This window comes from Miscanthus floridulus, chromosome 8 (assembly GCF_019320115.1).
Source record: "Miscanthus floridulus cultivar M001 chromosome 8, ASM1932011v1, whole genome shotgun sequence".
NCBI lineage: Eukaryota > Viridiplantae > Streptophyta > Magnoliopsida > Poales > Poaceae > Miscanthus > Miscanthus floridulus.
The window spans coordinates 166,894,208-166,913,865 of NC_089587.1; the positions used below are offsets into that span (position 1 = coordinate 166,894,208).

Sequence of the window (19,658 nt, forward strand, 5' to 3'; positions counted from 1 at the left end):
CACATCAAGTGCTTCAAGTGTGAAAGAATGGGACACTTTGCCTCTAAGTGTCCTAGCAAGCTTGAGAAGAAGGCTCAAGCAATCCATGAGAGGCAAGGCAATGAGAAGCACCACATGAGCAAGGAAGAGAAGGCTAAATCAAAGAGAAAGTGCTACTCATACCGGGAAAGGGGACACATGGCACACTCATGTCCCCTAGGTAACACTCCTAAGCCTATTTCAATTGATGATGATTCTATGCTTAGGAAGGATGGCAATGGTACCTCATTGGTTGCAATTGCAAAACATCCCGCTATTCATACTAAGGCTATGCCCAAGTATGTTGCTCCTAACTTGAGAGGACCCAAACTTGTTTGGGTACCATCAAAAAGTGGATGATTGATTGTAGGTACCATCGGCATTGGAGACTTGATTCAATTAATCTCACATTGTTCATCATATGTTGAATCAAATTATGAAGCTTAGTGCACATCCAAACCCAATGCCAAGAGAAAATTGAGTGAAGTCCAAGTGCTATCAACATACAAGTGCTATAATTCAAGTTGTTGGTAACTCATTGGATATATTTGATGACTTGCAGATAATTAAGTTGAAGCTTGCTAGTTGGATGATCATGAGCTAACCAAGGTATATCTCTTGTCGATCATTTCATTTGGGTGCATATGAGTTGATTGAATTGGATAAATATGCAAAGTTGCTTGCTATAAGTTGATTGAATGGATAATTGCTTAGTAATCAAGTTTGGATTGATTTGTGTTGGATAAATTCATGAGATGACATTTAGTAAGTGATTTGAATGGATATATGTCTTATGGAAGTATTCAAACAAGTTAGCTTCAAGTTTGATTCATATTTGATGAAGAATAGCTCAAGTGTTGAAATCTGTCCTATATTGCAAAATCTGAGCTAGCTGTGAACTTAGCCATGTTTGAGTATTGAAAACTTATTGGATTGGCATAAAAATCGGTGTATATGCTCTAGACTTATGGTATAAGATGCTGTACAAATTTCATAAGAATCGGACAAGAAATGCTTTGGTTTTGGAGTAGTTCTTGTCAGCTACAGTGCAGCTGTTTTCAGCATGTAGCAGTGGTGGAAAATTTAACATTTGGCAGCAATCTAGAAGTCAAATGAAGCTCAAATTTTTCCAGCTACTAGATAACTTAGTAAAGAAGATCTACACCAAATTTCGTGGTATTTGGATTTGTGCTTTGGTGGATATGCTTATTTCTTTAAAAGGTACAAAATCTGTCAAAAAAGTGACAAATGTTGGATTGATCAAGAGTCACTTTGATTGAAAGGTCCTCAAGTTGGAAACATGTTTACAAGTGTTTGAGGTACCTAAGTTTGGTTTTGAGATGACCTAAAAGCATTACAAGCAAAGAGTACAAGGCCATTTGATTGTGGAGTGTACTTTGCATATATTTGGTACTCAAATTGGAAGATCAAGATCAAACTCAAGATGAAGTTGAAGGTTAAGTTCTAGTAACTATTGGAAATCATTTGGTAGAAAGAAAAGAACTTAAACAAGAAGAAAAGGACTTAAAGAAGGGATCAAGGTTACTCATCAAGTTAAGTCCATCACTTGAATCAATCAATCAAGTTATTTCAAGTGAGTGTCAAGAATGATTCTTGGAGAAAGGTCACTTCTCCCTAGTGTAGGGGCTTGCCGCCTATGTGTAGATAAACCAAGTGTGGTACTTGGAAGGCTAACATGGAAGTGGCGATCCGAGGAACATTTAAAATGCTTAGTTGAAGCAATCAAAAGGGTTGATCAAGAAAAGCAAGCAACACCTAAAAGAGAGCTAATCATGATATTTCAAGTGGTATTCTCAAATTGATAATCTCATGCAAGCAAAGATCAAAAGATAAAGCAAGTCAACCACAACAAGAAAGTGCACTTGATCATAAGTGGTATTCATTTCATATGGGTGAAGAATGAAATTCAACATGGTATCAATTGGTCTTCACCAAGCTTATAATTGGACTTCATATGGCTATTGGAGTAATGAATTGGAATCTATGTGACTATCCTCTACTCCAACATAGCAAAGGTATCATTGTAATGTGCATGATCATTTCATCCCTTACTAGTATGCGGTTAGTGCATATAGTACATGCTTCATAGGATCATGCATAACAAATGAAATGTTTAAATTCATAGCCTACTACTATTGCTTGAATGGTTAATTGATCTAGTGGTTAGTATATGAATTTGTTCATGAGCTAGTAAACCTAAGTACTTGACTTAATTTGAATTGCTAAACAAGTAACAAGTACAACATTGGCAAGATAACCCTTACATGATGTGTGAAGAAGCTTGTCATTGGTTCAAACCGGACTTGGAAGCTTAGGCAAATCATTTTAGTTTAAGTCAATCATAGAAGCTCATGATAGTGATAAGAGTACAAGCACAAGACAACAATGCAAATGGATATCTAGTTTGTTTCAAATGGTATCTAGACTCAAGTATTTCATCAAGAATTCACAAGTGATGTCTAGATCAACCTTCAAGTAATATCCTATAAGTGTTACTCTTGAAGATAGCAAATATTCAAGAAATGGTCTTTATTGATAAATCAAACAAGTGGTTCCATACTAGAAGATTCTTTAAAATGGTATTCACTTCCTACAAGTGGTATCTATACATAGTATCAATCATGCAAGATGATGGTTCCACAAGTGATCCTCAACTTTAAGTGATCATAAAATGAAGAATGCATCCCTCACCTACAAGAGCTTAAGTGTATAAAATGGATGACCCATGCATAAGAATGATAAGATACAAGTAGTATAAGTCATTTTTTTAAATGGTATCTACATATGGTGTCATTCCAATATTCAAGTAATGTCCATCAAAAATGCAAAATTCTAGTCTCAACCATCTACCCCAAAGTGCATACCTTTGCATCAATAAGAAGCATACCCTTTATGGAAATTGATGACAAAGGGGGAGAAATTGTACAAAGATATGATATGATATGAAAGATATGGGGGAGAAATTGTACCATGGGGGAGAGATTGTACAAGGATGTAAAAGATATGAAAATCTTTAGAATGTACAAAGGAAAGAGATAAGACATGGACATGGACAAAGAGGGAGCAACATTGGAGAAAAGAGATGGATCAAAATTCTTGGACAAGAAGAGAAGCACACAAATAGGGGGAGCAAGCTCATGAACTTTGATTGATTGCATTTGATATGTGCATATTCATGTGCTTGCTTGCATTGCATAAAACTTTTAAATTCAATATGCATGCTTGTGTGGTGTATGCTAGTTGTAGAACTTGAATGATGATTTGATAACTAGCATGCATAGGATGATAGCTAGACACTTGGTATGCTTTACAAGTAAAGCTAGTACCTTATTTTTAATATTGATCTCATGAGGTATCTAGTGTTTTTATTTCCTAGTGGCATCTAGCTAATCATGGTGCTAAGGATGAACTTAAAGGTGCAACTACGATTGGCATCACACTTCAAAGGTTTATTCTATACACCTTAGCATCATTCGGTAGTATTTACTCTCCCACAATTTAAATCTATGCATATGTGCAAGCTTAAAATCAAATACTCTAGCACATATGTAGGGGAGCTAATACTACCATTTCAGGTTTGTGGTACTTGTCCAAAATCATTTACACATGGTAAAAATGCTTGGGCAAGCAACATGAATCTAAAAGAGCTTAATTTATATATCTTTGTAGAGTTGTCATCAATTACCAAAAAGGGGGAGATTGAAAGGACCTTGTTTGGTTTTGGTAATTGAGTGACAACTTAGGTGGACTAATTGTGTTTATGTGAGATACACAGGTGATTAGTCCACAGGTACATGTGTGTGAGCAACATATGCCATGGAGGTGAAAATGGCTTAGAGATGTTGCAAAGCTCACACATGTGATGATGAAGGAGCTTATTGCACATGAGACATGACATTGAGTCATGTGATCAAGGTGGAGAAGATCAAGACAAGACTTGGCTTGATGGACCGGTTGCAAGCGTGAAGGGCAAGTCGAAGGCTTTGGAGTGATGGACCGTGTGGCGGTGAAGCTTGAGCAAGACTTGGCGCCGATGGACGATGGCAACGGTGAAGAGCAAGTAAAGTCAAGATCAATGAACCAATATGATCACATGATGATATGAAGTGGATCATATCATTGTTGATCATGTTGGTGCATGTGTTGCATCGACATTGGAGGAGATGGAATGGAATGCGCAAGGCAAAGGTATAACCTAGGGCATTTCATTTCACCGGTCATAGGTGTGTAGAGAAGTTTATGACCGGGTTTAGGATAGATGGCTGTACTATCAAGAGGGCCAAACTTGTTTGCATATCGGTCATCTAAGTGCCACTCGAGTGATCTAACTTTGCATCATCGCTAGGATTGAGTGGCGTGGTAAGTTGAGTGGCTAACCCTTTGGGAAATGATTGTGAAAAGCTAACACACATACACATGGTGGTGTACACTTGGTGGTGTTGGCACATTTACAAAGGAGATGAAGTTGGAGTTGACGTGGATCAACTTGGTGAAGAAAAGGAGTGAGTCGCGCTGGTTAGAGAGTGACCGGACGTGCCTGGTATGGTGACCGGACACGTCCAGTATTAACCGGCGAACTCAGCGACCGGACACGTCCGGTCGCCACACCGGATGTGTCCAGTGTGAATCTGCATGGTCAGCATTCTATGAATGGTTGATTGGACACTGGTAGGGTCCGATTAGGGGTAACCGGACGCGTCCGGTCGGACCTAGGTGCTTACTGGACTCGCTTGAACACAGCGCCTCTGCATCCGGTCATGTCTGCTTCTGCGTCCAATGTGAGCGTTCGGTCAGACAAGTCAGAGAGCCGTTGTGGCAATGGCTAGTTTGAATGGGACACATGGCGATCAGGCACTACTGGACACATCTGGTATTGCGACCAGACACGTTCGGTATGCACGTCCGGTGCATCTGGTGCGTCCGGTGCTGCGTCCGGTGCAGCGTCTGGTCAGCCCAAAAAACACCCAGTGAAGGGGTAACGGCTAGTTTAGCCCTTGGGACTATAAATAGAAGTGGCCCTTGGCCATGGCTGGTGTTGAGCACCTTAGGGGACTTTGTGTCCATGCTTGAGAGTGCTTAGGAGCCCTCCATCTCACACATACTTGATAGTGATCATCCGATTATGTGAGTGAGCGATTCTAGTACAATTGCATCATGAGGTTGCGTCGAGTGGCACTAGGTGATCGAGTTGCAAGCTGGTGGTGCTTGTTACTCTTGGAGGTTGCCACCTCCTAGATGGCTTGGTGGTGGTCTCCGTCGAAGCCCGCAAGAAGCTTGTGCGGCCCTCCGGAGAAGAGCTTGTGAGGGGTACTTGTGCTCGCCCCACGGGAGTCGCGAAGAGCAACTTTAGTAAAGCATGTCTGTTGACACCGTTTTTTGCACGTGTCAAAATGATCGGAGTGGACTAATCGGCAAGGGGAAAGTTACTGTATACTTGATAGCCGATGAAAGCCAGCTTGTAAAGATGGTTGCCGATAGCTGGTGATGGTCGATGGAGAGGTTGATTTAGACTAGGGCGTTGCCGATGAGGTTGAAGGTGTCATTGTCGATGCCGATGAAGGGAGGCTTGAAGACTACTGCCGATGAAACAGGGAGTATGCCAATGAAGGAAGACTTGAGGACTACTGCCGATGAAACAAGGAGTATGCTGATGAAGGAAGACTTGAGGACTACTGCTGATGAAACAGGGGGTATGCCGATGGGAAGGAGGACGGTGAGATTTCCATCGTAATTGAGGCGGACAGGGAAATAGATAGGAGTTGATTTCCTTTTCTATATTTGTTAGAGTATGATTCATGTAAGAGTCACGTGTTTCCTTAGATATGGGCTTGGTGTCCTAGTTGTGTTTGGTTGTGTCTCTTTAGATCAGGGTATAAATATGGAGTGAGAGGCAATGTAATTAGATATATCAATCAATATCAAAACCAATTTTTACTACCATTTGCATCTACTTACTTTTCGGCGACTTCGTCAATTTGCATTATTTTCTCTTTATGAGTTCTCATTGATTCGGCGAGCTGCATCGCTTCAGTGCGACCTTCGGCGATCCTCGAGTTCCGCGTGAGTACCTCTTGGCCGTGACTTCCGGGCGTATCGCTGTTGTCAGGACCAAAGTGCTCGTATCTTCATCCTTGTCGATTAACAGGTCAAATCGACTGGCACGCCTTGGATATCGATTCGGGTATTAGCCCTTTGTGTTTGCAGATCCACTTTTGCATCAACACATCTTTTGGCACGCCCGGTGGGACAAACCAATCCGATCAATATGTTTAATTCCGAGATCGATGCGGGGAACATTATCGTGGTATCAGAAGAAGATCTTAAGGAAGAGCAGAGGCAGGCTATGGAAAAGGCCGTAGAAGAATACAGGCAGCTTTGTCTGAAATCGTTTAGCCTGAACAAGAGTGGACAAGTCATCCAGAAGCAAGATTTGCCGTTGCCTCGGCAGGTTACCTTTGACTCCAATCCTGGTAAACTTCAAGAGATGGTTAATTCTGCAGTAAATCATGCTTTGATTAATCATTCCAATGTGTTGTCCAATACTATTCATAATGCTGTGGTTCGAACTCTCAAAGAAGGACAAGCGTCACCGCATTATGTTGGGCCTGCCTATCATCAACCAGAGCCGGCATCTGTCAATACTCCATCGGCTCCCTCGGCCGTTGTGGGTACAGAAGTTACTTCTTCTCCAGTATCGGTAGGCTTACCTAATATTCAATCTACACCGATACGATCAGATCCGGTACTACCAGGAGGACGAATTCAGCTTAGTACAGATCTATCGGCATCAGCTATGTCAGGCCCTGTGTCTCAGAATAGCCAGATTCCTACTAATTGGTGGGGATATGGTATGCCTCCGGAGTCATCTGCTTTCAATCCTGGATTACCTCAAGTGTTTGACGTAGTAGGAAAAGCTCCTATACCATCGGCTGTTTCGCCGATGGCCCAAGTGCCTCAATATGCCACAGCAACTATTGTGCAACCAACTCTAGGGGGTTTCTAGATGCCTTTGGTTCAAACGCCCAATTCAAATCCATCGGCAAGCTTACTGCCGATGCAGCAGAAAGCCCCTGTTATGAGTCAAACTGGGGTTCAGTTTATGCCTCAAGCTGGTTATAATTATCCAACAATGTCAGCAAATTACCAGCCATCGGTAAGTTTTGTACCGATGGGTTCTAATAATGGTTGGTCAGGACAGTTACCTGTTCAACATACAGTTCAGCAAAATCAACAGATTGCAGGGATTTAACAGGGTTATATGCAAGCTGGTGTCTAGAATCAAGCATCGGTAGCACAGCCGATGAATCCTTTCCAACAGGTTAATGGACCACAAGTAACGGCGAATATGCCGATTGCTGGAGATCGTGGGCCACAAAGATATGTGGAGGGATATCAGCAGGCACTTCCTGTAGAAATTCAGCCAGTTCGTCATCAAGAGGCTGATGCTTTTTGGACCGATAGGATAGCAGAAATTATGAAGGATCAGTTTGGGATAAAGCCCAAGGTCAATACTTATTCTTATCGGACTCTATATCCTCCTGCATATGATTTAATTCCTCTCCCAAATCGGTACAAGGTACCATATTTCACTAAATTCTCCGAGCAAGATGACACATCAACAATGGAACACGTCAATCACTTCATTATTCAATGTGGAGAGGCAGCTAGCAGAGATGAATTAAGAGTTCGATTATTTTCATCATCTTTGTCTGGATTGGCATTTACGTGGTTCATTTTATTACCACCAAATTCTATTATTACCTGGGCTGATCTAGAAAAACAATTTCATAAGTATTTCTTTGCTGGAATCCATGAAAAGAAGCTTACTGATTTAGTAAAATTGAGACAGCGCAATGATGAATCGGTAGAGAGCTTTGTGCAAAGACTACAAGATGTAAAAAATAAGTGCTACAGTCTGGTGCTGGATGATCGGCAGCTTGCCGATCTGGCTTTCCAAGGGTTATTGCCATATCTTAAAGACAGATATGCTTCTCAGGAGTTTGAAAGCCTCAGTCATCTTGTGCAAAGGATCTTTGATCAAGATACTAGGGTTTTTGAACCTAAAAAGAATTGGAGTAAAAAGGTATCATTTGTTGAAGAAGTAGGAGATTCTGATTCTGATGAAGAACCAGTTATCGGCTTAGCTGAGTGGGTTAAGAATAAAAAGCCGATATCTTGTCCCTTTGGTCAAAAAGAGCCAGAAAAGTTTACCTTTGATATCACCAAGGCCTGACAAAATATTTGATCTTCTGCTTTAAGAGGGCCAAATTAAGCTGTCACCTAATCATGTGATCCCATTAGCAGAAGAGTTGAAGAAGATCTTGTACTGCAAATGGCACAATGCAACTTCACACAGTACAAATGAGTGCAAGGTGTTCAGGCAACAGTTACAATCGGCTATTGAATCTGGGAGAATTAAGTTTGGTACTTCCAATGCCCAAAGGCCGATGAAAATTGATCAACACCCTTTTCCAACAAATACGTTGGAGGCCAAAGGGAAAACCAAGGTATTGACGTCCGAGGCTGCTGAGAAAAACGCATCAGTGGATCCCCAACATCGGATAACTACCGATGATGCAAAAAGTAAGGGTTTGCTGGGAGAAAGCAGTAGTTCCAAAAAACCTCCTCGACCTGGCATTGTGATTACTCATCGAAGGCAGCAGGAGGGTTGGCGTCAGTGTAATGATCGATATCAACAATAGCAAGAAGAAAGACGTCGGGAAGAATGGCATCGGCATAAAGATCATTGGAGGTGCCCGTTTTTTATCCATTGCTGGGAAGAAGGTATTAAATTGCCAACTGTTGAAAATTGCCCTGAGTGCAATGGTTATTATGGGGTCAATCGGTCAGAAAGAAGATTTCAACCTGGCAATCAGGGTTTATTTATCAATGAGCCGATCAGAAGCAGAGCATCAGTGCATGATCGGCTGGGGGGCAGACTTAGTGTACATGAAAGGCTTGGTAAACGCGCTGGATATTTTCCAAGGAATCAAGAGGAGCTTGAGGAAATGGCAAATGCAAGAGTTCCCGATGAGGAAATATTCTACAGGGACCCTAATATACGCCGTGTAGAATCGACTAGGACCTGTTATCAGCCGGTTTGGAAAACCAAGTTTCCTCGATGGTGCCCGGAGGGTCTAACAAAGACACAGAGAAGGAGGATGCAACGTGAGCGTCAGGAGGATTTATACCAAGAGGAAAATTCCTCCAATGAGAGGTCCGGTCATCAGCAGTGGCAGGTAAAACACAAAAATAAGGGTCCATCGGTAGATGTTAATATGGTATTCATGTTGCCGATGGAATTTTTGGCACTATCTGATAATGAGGAAGAAGTTGTTCTCTCTGATCAAGTAGCTCAGTTGACACTAGATCCAATGATGGCTGTTTTTGAGAAACCTACCGATGACGAGAGACAGCATCTTAAGGCTTTGTTTGTGAAGGGCAGAGTTGATGGGCAGCCTGTGTCTAAGGTACTTATTGATGGAGGGGCTGCGATTAATATTATGCCTTATGTGATGTATCGGAAACTTGGTAAGGGAGATCAAGACTTGACCAAAACCGATATGATGCTGAAAGATTTTGAAGGCAATGTGTCACCGGCTAAAGGGGCAGTATGCGTTGAATTGACCATCGGCAGCAAAACCTTGCCGACGACGTTCTTTGTTATTAACGGCAAGGGTGCATATAATCTGCTTCTAGGGAGGGATTGGATTCATGCTAATTGTTGTGTTCCTTCTACAATGCATCAATGCCTCGTACAGTGGATTAGGGATAAGATTGAGGTTGTCCCTGGTGATTCTTCTTATATCATCGCATCGGCAGAGTCAGATACTTATGAGCGAACTAAATGCATATCAGGAGAAGCTTGGGAAAAAGAGTTCCTTAGAGTTGCTGATTATGAAATTCCACCGATCCAAGCAGTCGGTTCTGAAGAAGAGTTTTAATGGATAGGTTTGCCGATGATGGAAAATTAGGTCAAGGGTTCACATCGGCAGATGATTTAGTAGAAGTAGATATCGGTGATGGCGATAGGCCAAGACCTACTTTTATTAGTGCTAAGTTAGATTCCAAGTGTAAGCAGCAAATAATTGATGTGTTAAAAGAGTATAAAGATTGTTTTGCTTGGGATTATACTGAGATGCCTGGGTTAGACCGATCGGTAGTTGAACATCGGTTACCTATCAAATCTGGATTTCGGCCACATCAGCAGCCAGCGCGCCGATGCAACCCTAATATACTTCCTGATATTAAGGCCGAAATAACTAAATTAATTGAGGCAAAGTTTATTCGGCAGTGTCGATATGCAGAGTGGATCTCTAATGTGGTTCCTGTTTATAAGAAGAATGGAAAGCTTCGTGTTTGTATTGATTTCAGGAATCTCAATAAAGCCACACCGATGGATGGCTATCCAATGCCGATTGCTGATTTGTTGATTGATGCTGCAGCCGGACATCAAATTATCAGCTTCATGGATGGTAATGCAGGCTACAATCAAATATTCATGGCTGAAGAAGATATTCCCAAGACTGCTTTCAGATGTCCAGGTCATGTGGGGTTGTTTGAGTGGATAGTTATGACGTTTGGTTTGAAAAATGCCGGCGCTACTTATCAGAGAGCTATGAACTTTATTTTTCATGAATACATCGGCACATTAGTAGAGATCTACATTGATGATGTGGTGATTAAGTCTGGAGATATCACAAAACATCTAGCCGATCTACGAAAGATACTAGAGTGTACAAGGAAGCATGGATTGAAGATGAATCCTAATAAATGTGCATTTGGTGTATCGGCAGGTCAATTCTTGGGTTTTATGGTGCATCAGCGGGGCATCGAAATCAGTAGGAAGTCTATTGATGCAATTAACAAGGTGGTTGCTCCTGCCAATAAGACTGAATTGCAATCTTTGATCGGTAAGATTAATTTCATTAGAAGATTCATATCTAATCTGTCGGGTAAGATCAAGGCTTTCAGTCCATTACTTAAATTGAAGGCCGATCAGGAATTTGTATGGGGAGCTGAGCAGCAGTTAGCCCTCGATGAAATTAAGAAATATTTAACAAATCCTCCAGTGCTAGTTCCACCTCAACACGGGAAGCCTTTCAGGTTGTATTTGTCAGCTGATGATACTGTTATTGGTTCAGCTCTTATTCAAGAATTTGAAGGGAAAGAACGTGTTATTTATTATCTGAGCAGAAGATTAGTGGATGCTGAGACAAGGTATTCGGCCGTCGAAAAATTATGTCTATGTTTATACTTTTCTTGTGTCAAATTGAGACATTATTTGTTATCTGCCGAATGTACGGTCATATGCAAAGACGACGTAGTCAAGTACATGCTGTCAATGCCGATATTAAGTGGTAGAATCGGCAAGTGGATTTTAGCATTATCAGAATTTGAACTACGTTACGAATCGACCAAGGCAGTTAAGGGGCAAGTTATGGCTGATTTCGTTACTCAGCATTGTAATACAGTGGACTCTCTGGAGATTGCCCCTTGGACACTTTTCTTCGATGGTTCCACATGCGGTGAAGGAGCAGGTATCGGCATTGTGTTGATTTCACCTCAAGGAAGGAAGTATGAGTTTTCATTGCCGATTGTTGCTACATCGACAAACAATCAGGCTGAATACCAAGCCTTGATAAAAGGGTTAGAATTACTGAAGGAGATACGTGCCGATGCTGTTGAAATCTTTGGTGATTCTATGCTAGTTATAAATCAATTGACTGGAATTTATGAATGCCGAAGTGAAGCTTTGATTTCGTATTATGAAAGATGTTTGCAATTGTTGAAAGGATTTAGAGATTTTCGTCTTGAACATATCTCTCGGTTGCATAATGAGGAAGCTAATCGACTAGCTCAGCATGCTTCAGGGTATCAGCCTATTCAGGAAGTGCTAACATCGGCAGTTGATACCGATGACTGGAGGAAGGAGGTTGTCGATTATTTAAAGGATCCATATAGAAAGGTTGAGAGACTGTATAAGGTTCCAAGCTACTAAGTATGTGCTCCTCGATGATGAATTATATTATCGAACTATAGATGGAGTTTTACTTAGATGTGTTAGCAGTGATGAATCGAAAAGCTTGATGGGTGAAATTCATGAAGGAGTGTGTGGGGCGCATCAATCGGCTTTCAAGATGAAGTGGATGATCAGAAGGAATGGGTACTATTGGCCGACTATTCTTGAAGATTGTTTTAAATATTTTAAAGGATGTCAGGGGTGTCAAAAGTTTGGTAATATTCAAAGAGTGCCTGCATCGGCTATGAACCCTATAATCAAACTGTGGCCGTTCTAGGGATGGGCTATTGATCTCATTGGTCAGATTTATCCGCCATCGAGTAAAGGACATAAATTTATTCTGGTTGCTACCGATTATTTCACAAAATGGGTTGAGGTAATTCCTTTAAAAAAGGTGACATCGGTTAATATGATTGATTTTGTGAAAGAGCATATTGTCTACCGATTTGGTATTCCTCAGACTATCACTACCGATCAGGGCACTATGTTTATATCAGGAGAATTTGATGAGTTTGCTGTAGGTATGGGAATTAAAGTTTTAAATTCTTCTCCATATTATGCTCAAGCTAATGGTCAAGCTGAGGCTTCTAACAAAGGGATCATCAAACTCATTAAGCGCAAAATTGAAGAAAATCCTAGGAGGTGGCATACAGTATTAAATGAAGCCTTGTGGTCATATCGGATGTCATGTCATGGTGCAACCAAAGTAACGCCTTATCAGTTAGTATATGGACACGATGCAGTATTGCCTTGGGAAATTAAAATTGGCTCTAGGCGAATACGTTCTCAAAATCAGCTGACAGCCGATGATTATAATACCCTTATGAAGGATGAGTTGGAAGATGTGGCGGGTCATCGGTTAAGGGCTTTAGTTAGCATCGAAGAAAATAAGAAAAGAGTAGCCAGATGGTATGACAAGAAGGTGAAGATAAAGGAGTTTGCCGATGGAGATCTGGTCTGGAAATTGGTTTTACCGATTGGGACTAAAAGTTCAAAGTTTGGAAAGTGGTCTCCTAATTGGGAAGGTCCATATCGGATAAATCAGTCTGTTCCTGGTAACGCATATATTCTAGAAACCCTCGAAGGGGTTGTGTTTCCTAGAGCATTAAATGGAAAATATTTAAAGAAATATTACCCTAGTATCTGGATGGATGCATAAAAGTATAAGTGCCGATAACAGTCCTATCGGCTAGAATTATGCAAGGATGTCAATGTCTCATAAAGTGCCGATACAATAAACAAGATTACAAGTTCAACAAGGATTGGATAGCTAATATCGCACGCAGGCGAATCTGCTCGGCTTCCTCCATTTCTTTGATATCGTCATCGGCAGTACCCTCCACTAGGCTTGAGTTTTTTCTTCATGGCCAAAGCTTTGCGAGCCTGGATATCTCTTTCTTGCTGAAGGGCTTTGATGGCATTGGGTAGCTGGCTTTCTTTTTGTTGAGCATGAGTTAAGGCTGCATCGACTTCCTTCAATTCAGCCAATAGAGCCATCTTCCTTGCTGATAAATCCAAGATTTTCTGCTTAAGTTCAGCACCCGAAGTCTGCAAGTTGCCGATGCCCTTGTGCTTCTCATCGGCAATTTGTTTCAGTTGTAGCATCTCTTCTTTGAGTTGAGCCTGAGCTGCTCTATCGGCAATACGTTGAGCAGCCCGTTGATATTGTAGTTGGCGACTCTCTAAATGGGCTGCTGGGAAGAGTACTTCTTCAACATCGGCAGGGACCTAGGCCACGGATTGTTTTGAAAATTGCCTTTGCGGGGTCCGAGTCATCTACCAGTTGGGCGGTATCCTGCTGTAGCAAGTTCAGGAGAGCTTCCAACCTGGACTTAGTTTCTGCCGATATTGTTCCCAGTGCAAGGGAAGAACTTGTTTCCTCTCCATCATCGTCAGAGACGTCAATAGCGAAGGAGAATAGGCTGTTTGGGGAGTCTTGTTCCTGAGGAAAAGGAAAGGAGGTCAGTTAAGGATAAGTATGAGTATTGTAAATCAGCTAGGTTAATCGGTTTACCTGTTTCAAGGCGATTTCCTGTGCTTGACTAGAGGAAGCAACCTGGAGTATGTCGTGTGGGGGATCGGTTGAGCTTGCCGATGGGATATACTCTGTGACTTCATCGGTGGTTGGCTCTTGAGGTATGATGACCGATGACATTGGGGCAGATGTAGGGATCGGCATGGACCTTTGTCGTTTTGGCTAGTGCTTCAGCATCTGTTAAAGCTTTGCGCTTTGCTTGGGCATCGGCAACGATTGGCTGGAGGGCATCGGCACTTGTTGATTGTGAAGCTTGGACATCTGGTACGCTTGCCGATGTACCCAATTGTTGCTGCAAAACAAGTGTAAGGTATGATATTTAACAGATAAAATGTAAAGTTAAGAAGATACCTCTGAAGGTTCGTCAAAAGAAGTGGTGCTTGATATCGGAGGAATTGCCGATGACGATCCAGCAGCAGCTCTTACCCCCTGGTGATTAATGTTAATATAGTTTGTGATCGGCATGAGTAGAAATAAACAAGGTTGTTACCTTGAATGCCTTGACCAAGGTTGTAGCAGCAGCCGATGGAGTGGCCCTGGCTGTAGCCAATTTGGACTTGGAGGTGATGGTCTTGGTACGGATCTTCTGGTGAGTCAAAGCGGCTAAGGTGGGAGCGTTGTAGCCGATCGGTGATATCGGGGAAACAGGCCGAAGATCGAAGGGTTTCCCACTTTTGCTCATAGTTGGTGCTGGGTTGTTAACCTGTCACGAGAGAGTTAGTTACCGATATATGAAAGGAAAAAGCAGGAAGGGAGCTAAAAGGAACTTACTGCGTCATCGGGAATGGCGTATTCAGGGTCGATCATGTGCCGATATGTGTGAACAGATGTTGCAAACAGTTGTTCCTTCCACTCTCGCCACCATTGCTTATATGACTCGGTGATGAAAGATACTGGCGTCCAGGTGGATATATCAACATCTGTAGTATCGGCATCGGGGGAGAGTTGTACTACCTTGTTCCAATCTGTTCCGCAGGTAATTGTTTCCCTGGGTTTGATCACATCGGCAAAGCAAAGTTTGATTGGCAGTTGCCCAAAAGCCAATTGACGGGATACTGCCGATGGGTTGTAAAATTCATACGTAATGCTGGTGTTTTTCCCGCTACCAAATGTATTTACTAGGGATTACCCTGGGAGTAATGATGGCCATCATGAGTTCCTTATCCTGATTCAGAGTGTCATCGGCAAAGTTGAAAAGAAGGGGGAATCTGTTTTCTTCGTCAATATAAGGTACCCAGGCCCTATGATCACGAGAAAGACCATTGTAGAGGCTCTGGAAGAATCTACCGATCTGGTCTTCATTGGCCTCTGTTCCAGGAAGGACAATTATGGCTTCACCAAAATTGAGGGGTGAGCGTGTTGCTGATTCATCATCCCCAAGCACATGGTCTTCAGCAATTTCTCATGGGAATTGTTGGGCAAAAAAGTCCCATTGCAGACGTTTGTGCATATGGGCATTCAGCCACATGTTGATAAACCACCACGGGCCTCCTAGGTTGCCGATGGGTTCGCCAAGCAAAAGTTTCTGAGACACTTGATGAAGAAGATGATAAGTGGAGCTCAGAAGGTATCGGCCAAGAGGAAACCTTACACCATTAGCCAAAAGTTCAGCTGCGGGGAGGAAGGCGTTGGTTGGTCCTACTGATCGACCACAGAAGATAAATTTTTCTAACCACATATTCAAGAATGTGGCATGTTCCCTCTGGTTAAGTGTCCCAGTCTTCTGGTATTCTTGAATGTATCCCGTCCAACCGCCGATGTTGCGGGTATTCACCCTATATTCAGATTTTCTACCATAAATGGAGCCTTCATCGGCAGTTGAAATATCCAAGCCAGTGAGCATGTGGACATCGGCAAGTGTAGGAGTAGCTGGGCCATGTCCAAACATAAAAGTGTTTGTTGTGTCTGACCAGAAGTAAGCAGCTGCAATCATCATCGATTCATTCTTCTGCATATCGGCAATAGATAACCTAATGCATTGGTCTAACTTCCGTTCTGCCCAGTATACTTGCATCGATCTATTAACCCTCAAGTACCAATCTTTCCACCCTTTGGTGGTTTTGGGCCAAGATCGAAATGTGTCTTTCCATAAATTCAGAGAGAAATTTTGGGCTCTAAAGGGGATTCTGTTAACCTCTGCATTAATCAGATCGGTTGGATCTGGGTTGCCCATTGGTCCTAGGCATTGGACATGCGGCTGATCGGTTGGAATAACTAATTTGTTGCGCAGTTCCTAAGTTTGAAGGATCCGGAGAACAAAAGAAAGAAATCACCAACTGTATGGATTTGCAAAAACTAGGGGAATCAAAGTAAAGGTAATGGAAGTGGAGCGAACCGCGGGGACGTCGAAGTTGATTGCCATTATCTTGAGGAAGATGAGGGCACGAGCCGGAGACTTGAGGTAACGCTGGAGAAGGGTTCTTGTTGGTTGAGGTCGTGCAGTGGTTCGTCGGAGTCGCCGCCGGAAAGAGAAAATGTCAAAGATTGGAGTCTGAGGGTAGAAGACGAGTGTTCCGGAGGAATCTATTTATAAGCCGCTTGGAGTAGGGGTATTTTGGACTTATCTCTATGCCGCGCGCATGTAGGTCGAAGTGGTTCAGATGGATATGGTAACTGTTCGCACGATAATCAGGGGATTGTACAGATGGGTTGATGGCAAGTAATCATGACTTGGAAGAGATATCGGTACAGGATATTTTAATTCTGAAAATGACAGCATTATCATGTTAAGATCTTGCCGATGGGTTATTGTTTCGGTATCTTAACCATAATCAAGGCAAGAGTGGTTGGCGATTGTGCGATATTTACTGAAGTGCGTGAATCAGGATTAGATTTGATTGGATTTGATAACAGATCAGGTTTTGGCTTGGAGAATGAGTTATGGTAATCTGGAGTAAATTTCGGAGCATTAATGGTTTTATACTCCGAAATTAGGGGGGCATGTGTTGACACCGTTTTTTGCACGTGTCAAAATGATCGGAGTGGACTAATCGGCAAGGGGAAAGTTACTGTATACTTGATAGCCGATGAAAGCCAGCTTGTAAAGATGGTTGCCGATAGCTGGTGATGGTCGATGGAGAGGTTGATTTAGACTCGGGCGTTGCCGATGAGGTTGAAGGTGTCATTGTCGATGCCGATGAAGGGAGGCTTGAAGACTACTACCGATGAAACAGGGAGTATGCCGATGAAGGAAGACTTGAGGACTACTGCCGATGAAACAAGGAGTATGCTGATGAAGGAAGACTTGAGGACTACTGCCGATGAAACAGGGGGTATGCCGATGGGAAGGAGGACGGTGAGATTTCCATCGTAATTGAGGCGGACAGGGAAATAGATAGGAGTTGATTTCCTTTTCTATATTTGTTAGAGTATGATTCATGTAAGAGTCACGTGTTTCCTTAGATATGGGCTTGGTGTCCTAGTTGTGTTTGGTTGTGTCTCTTTAGATCAGGGTATAAATATGGAGTGAGAGGCAATGTAATTAGATATATCAATCAATATCAAAACCAATTTTTACTCCCATTTGCATCTACTTACTTTTCGGCGACTTCGTCAATTTGCATTATTTTCTCTTTACGAGTTCTCATTGATTCGGCGAGCTGCATCGCTTCAGTGCGACCTTCGGCGATCCTCGAGTTCCGCGTGAGTACCTCTTGGCCGTGACTTCTGGGCGTATCGCTGTTGTCAGGACCAAAGTGCTCGTATCTTCATCCTTGTCGATTAACAGGTCAAATTGACTGGCACGCCTTGGATATCGATTTGGGTATTAGCCCTTTGTGTTTGCAGATCCACTTTTGCATCAACAATGTCATTGAGCTACCCTCACTCAAGGGGTAGGTTCTTGCGGCGCCCGACGTGCGGGCTTGGCGAGTGATGCCAATTAGCCGCCGAACCACCAAGTGAGCGGTCGTTACAACGGGGACTAGCGTGTTGGCAAACACGTGAACCTCGGGAGAAAAATTATCGTGTCAACCTTGTTCTTCCCGTTGGTTTGCATCCCCATTACACAAGCTTGCAATTACTTTTATACATATTAAGCTTGTGTAGTTGCTCTTGTAATTAGTTAGCTTGTGTAGCTTACTAGTTACCTTCTTGCTTGTGTAGCATAGAAGTAGCTCCCTTGCGTTACTAATTTGGTTTGTGTAACCTTGTTAGTCACATTGCTTAGTTTGTGTAGCTAAGTAATTGCGTTCTCTAATTTGGCATTGGTTGCCTTGTTATTGAGCATTGCTAGTGAGCTTAGTTGGCTTTGTGCTTTTGCTTACTGGCATGTGTAGGAGCTCCCTTGTTGCTTAAAGTACTAGTGGCATAGGTTTGTGTGACCTTGCTTCTAGAATTGGTTAGGAGAGCTCTAGCTAGCCCGGCACCTTTGTTGCTTGATTAGTATCTTTGCAAGGTGCTAGTGAACATAGATAGAGGGGTGTAGTCTTGGCTAGTCCGATAGTTTTAATTCCGCACTTGTTTCAGTTAGCCGATGAGATTAAGTTTTAGAAAAGACTATTCACCCCCCTCTAGTTGCCATCTCGACCCTTTCAATAAGTGCTTTGCGAAGTGCTTAGGTTGATTAGACCACCGCTTATGCGCTTGCTCTAGGTTTATGCCTAGTGTTTAGTGAGGTTTGCATACCTCTTACCACCCCGTGCTTGTGAGCACAAGTGTTGTACATCGGAGGGGCTTGAAGTCTTGCGAGATCACACCAACCGCGTTTGTGGTGTGGCCACCACCGTGTACCGGAGGGAACAAGGCCCGCGGCGTTTCAGCTGAAAGCTTGATAGTGAAGACGGTGGGGAGCATCCGGGAGAGGCTTGCTAAGAGGCACATCGGAGACCCTTGTGTGTGGGGAAGGCCCGAGGCTATCCATGGAGGTACCCGACCGGGAGCTTGGACCTTATGAGGGATTCCTTGCGAGGGGCTCCAACGAGGACTAGGGGGAAGCTTGCACGCTTCTCAATACCTTGGTAAAAATACCAGAGTCATCGACGGGAGTTTGCATATCTCTACCTTGCTCTTTAGCTTCCGCATTTACATTGATTACTTTACTATGTTTGCGGTAGAGATAGCAACACACTAGCAAAACCATAGTTGCACATCTAGATAGCTTATCTATTGCATAGGTTTTGCTAGGGTTAGAAAAAGAGGCCATAGTTTAGAGTTAGAATTTTAAGTTGCCTAATTCACCCCCCCCCCCCTCTTAGGTGTCATGGTCCCTTCAATTGGTATCAGAGCCGGTTGGCTCATATTTGGACCTTTGGCTTAACCACCGTTGAGCCGACGCTATTGTAGAGTGGTTGGGATGGATACCGCTAGGCCTCCTCAATTTGATGGCACTAACTTCCTCTACTATAAGGCTAGAATGGCTTGCCACCTTGAGGTGGTTGATTTAGGTGTATGAAGAGTCACTCATGATGGGATGAAACCCATTAAGAATCCTGAAAAGCCCACAAAGAGTGACGAAAAAGAAATGCATTTTAATGCTAGAGCTAAGAATTGCTTGTTTGAATCATTTAGCATGGATGTGTTTAACCAAGTGTTCACCTTAAATACGGTACATGAAATTTGGTT

At 42.7% G+C, this 19,658-nt stretch overlaps 1 protein-coding gene across 1 annotated transcript in view; it reads right to left on the reverse strand.

The window, feature by feature from the left end:
* Positions 1-15,077, reverse strand: part of LOC136470135 (uncharacterized) — a 54,004-nt gene extending 38,927 nt beyond the window's left edge. The window contains exons 1-4 of the mRNA XM_066468084.1: positions 14,868-15,077; positions 14,587-14,799; positions 14,448-14,525; positions 14,302-14,388 (exon numbers count right to left, since the gene is read on the reverse strand). Of these exons, the coding sequence (XP_066324181.1) occupies positions 14,302-14,388; positions 14,448-14,525; positions 14,587-14,799; positions 14,868-14,903 (414 nt within the window). The 5' untranslated portion in view covers positions 14,904-15,077. The remainder of the gene's footprint in view (positions 1-14,301; positions 14,389-14,447; positions 14,526-14,586; positions 14,800-14,867) is intronic.
* Between the last annotated feature and the right edge of the window lie 4,581 nt (positions 15,078-19,658).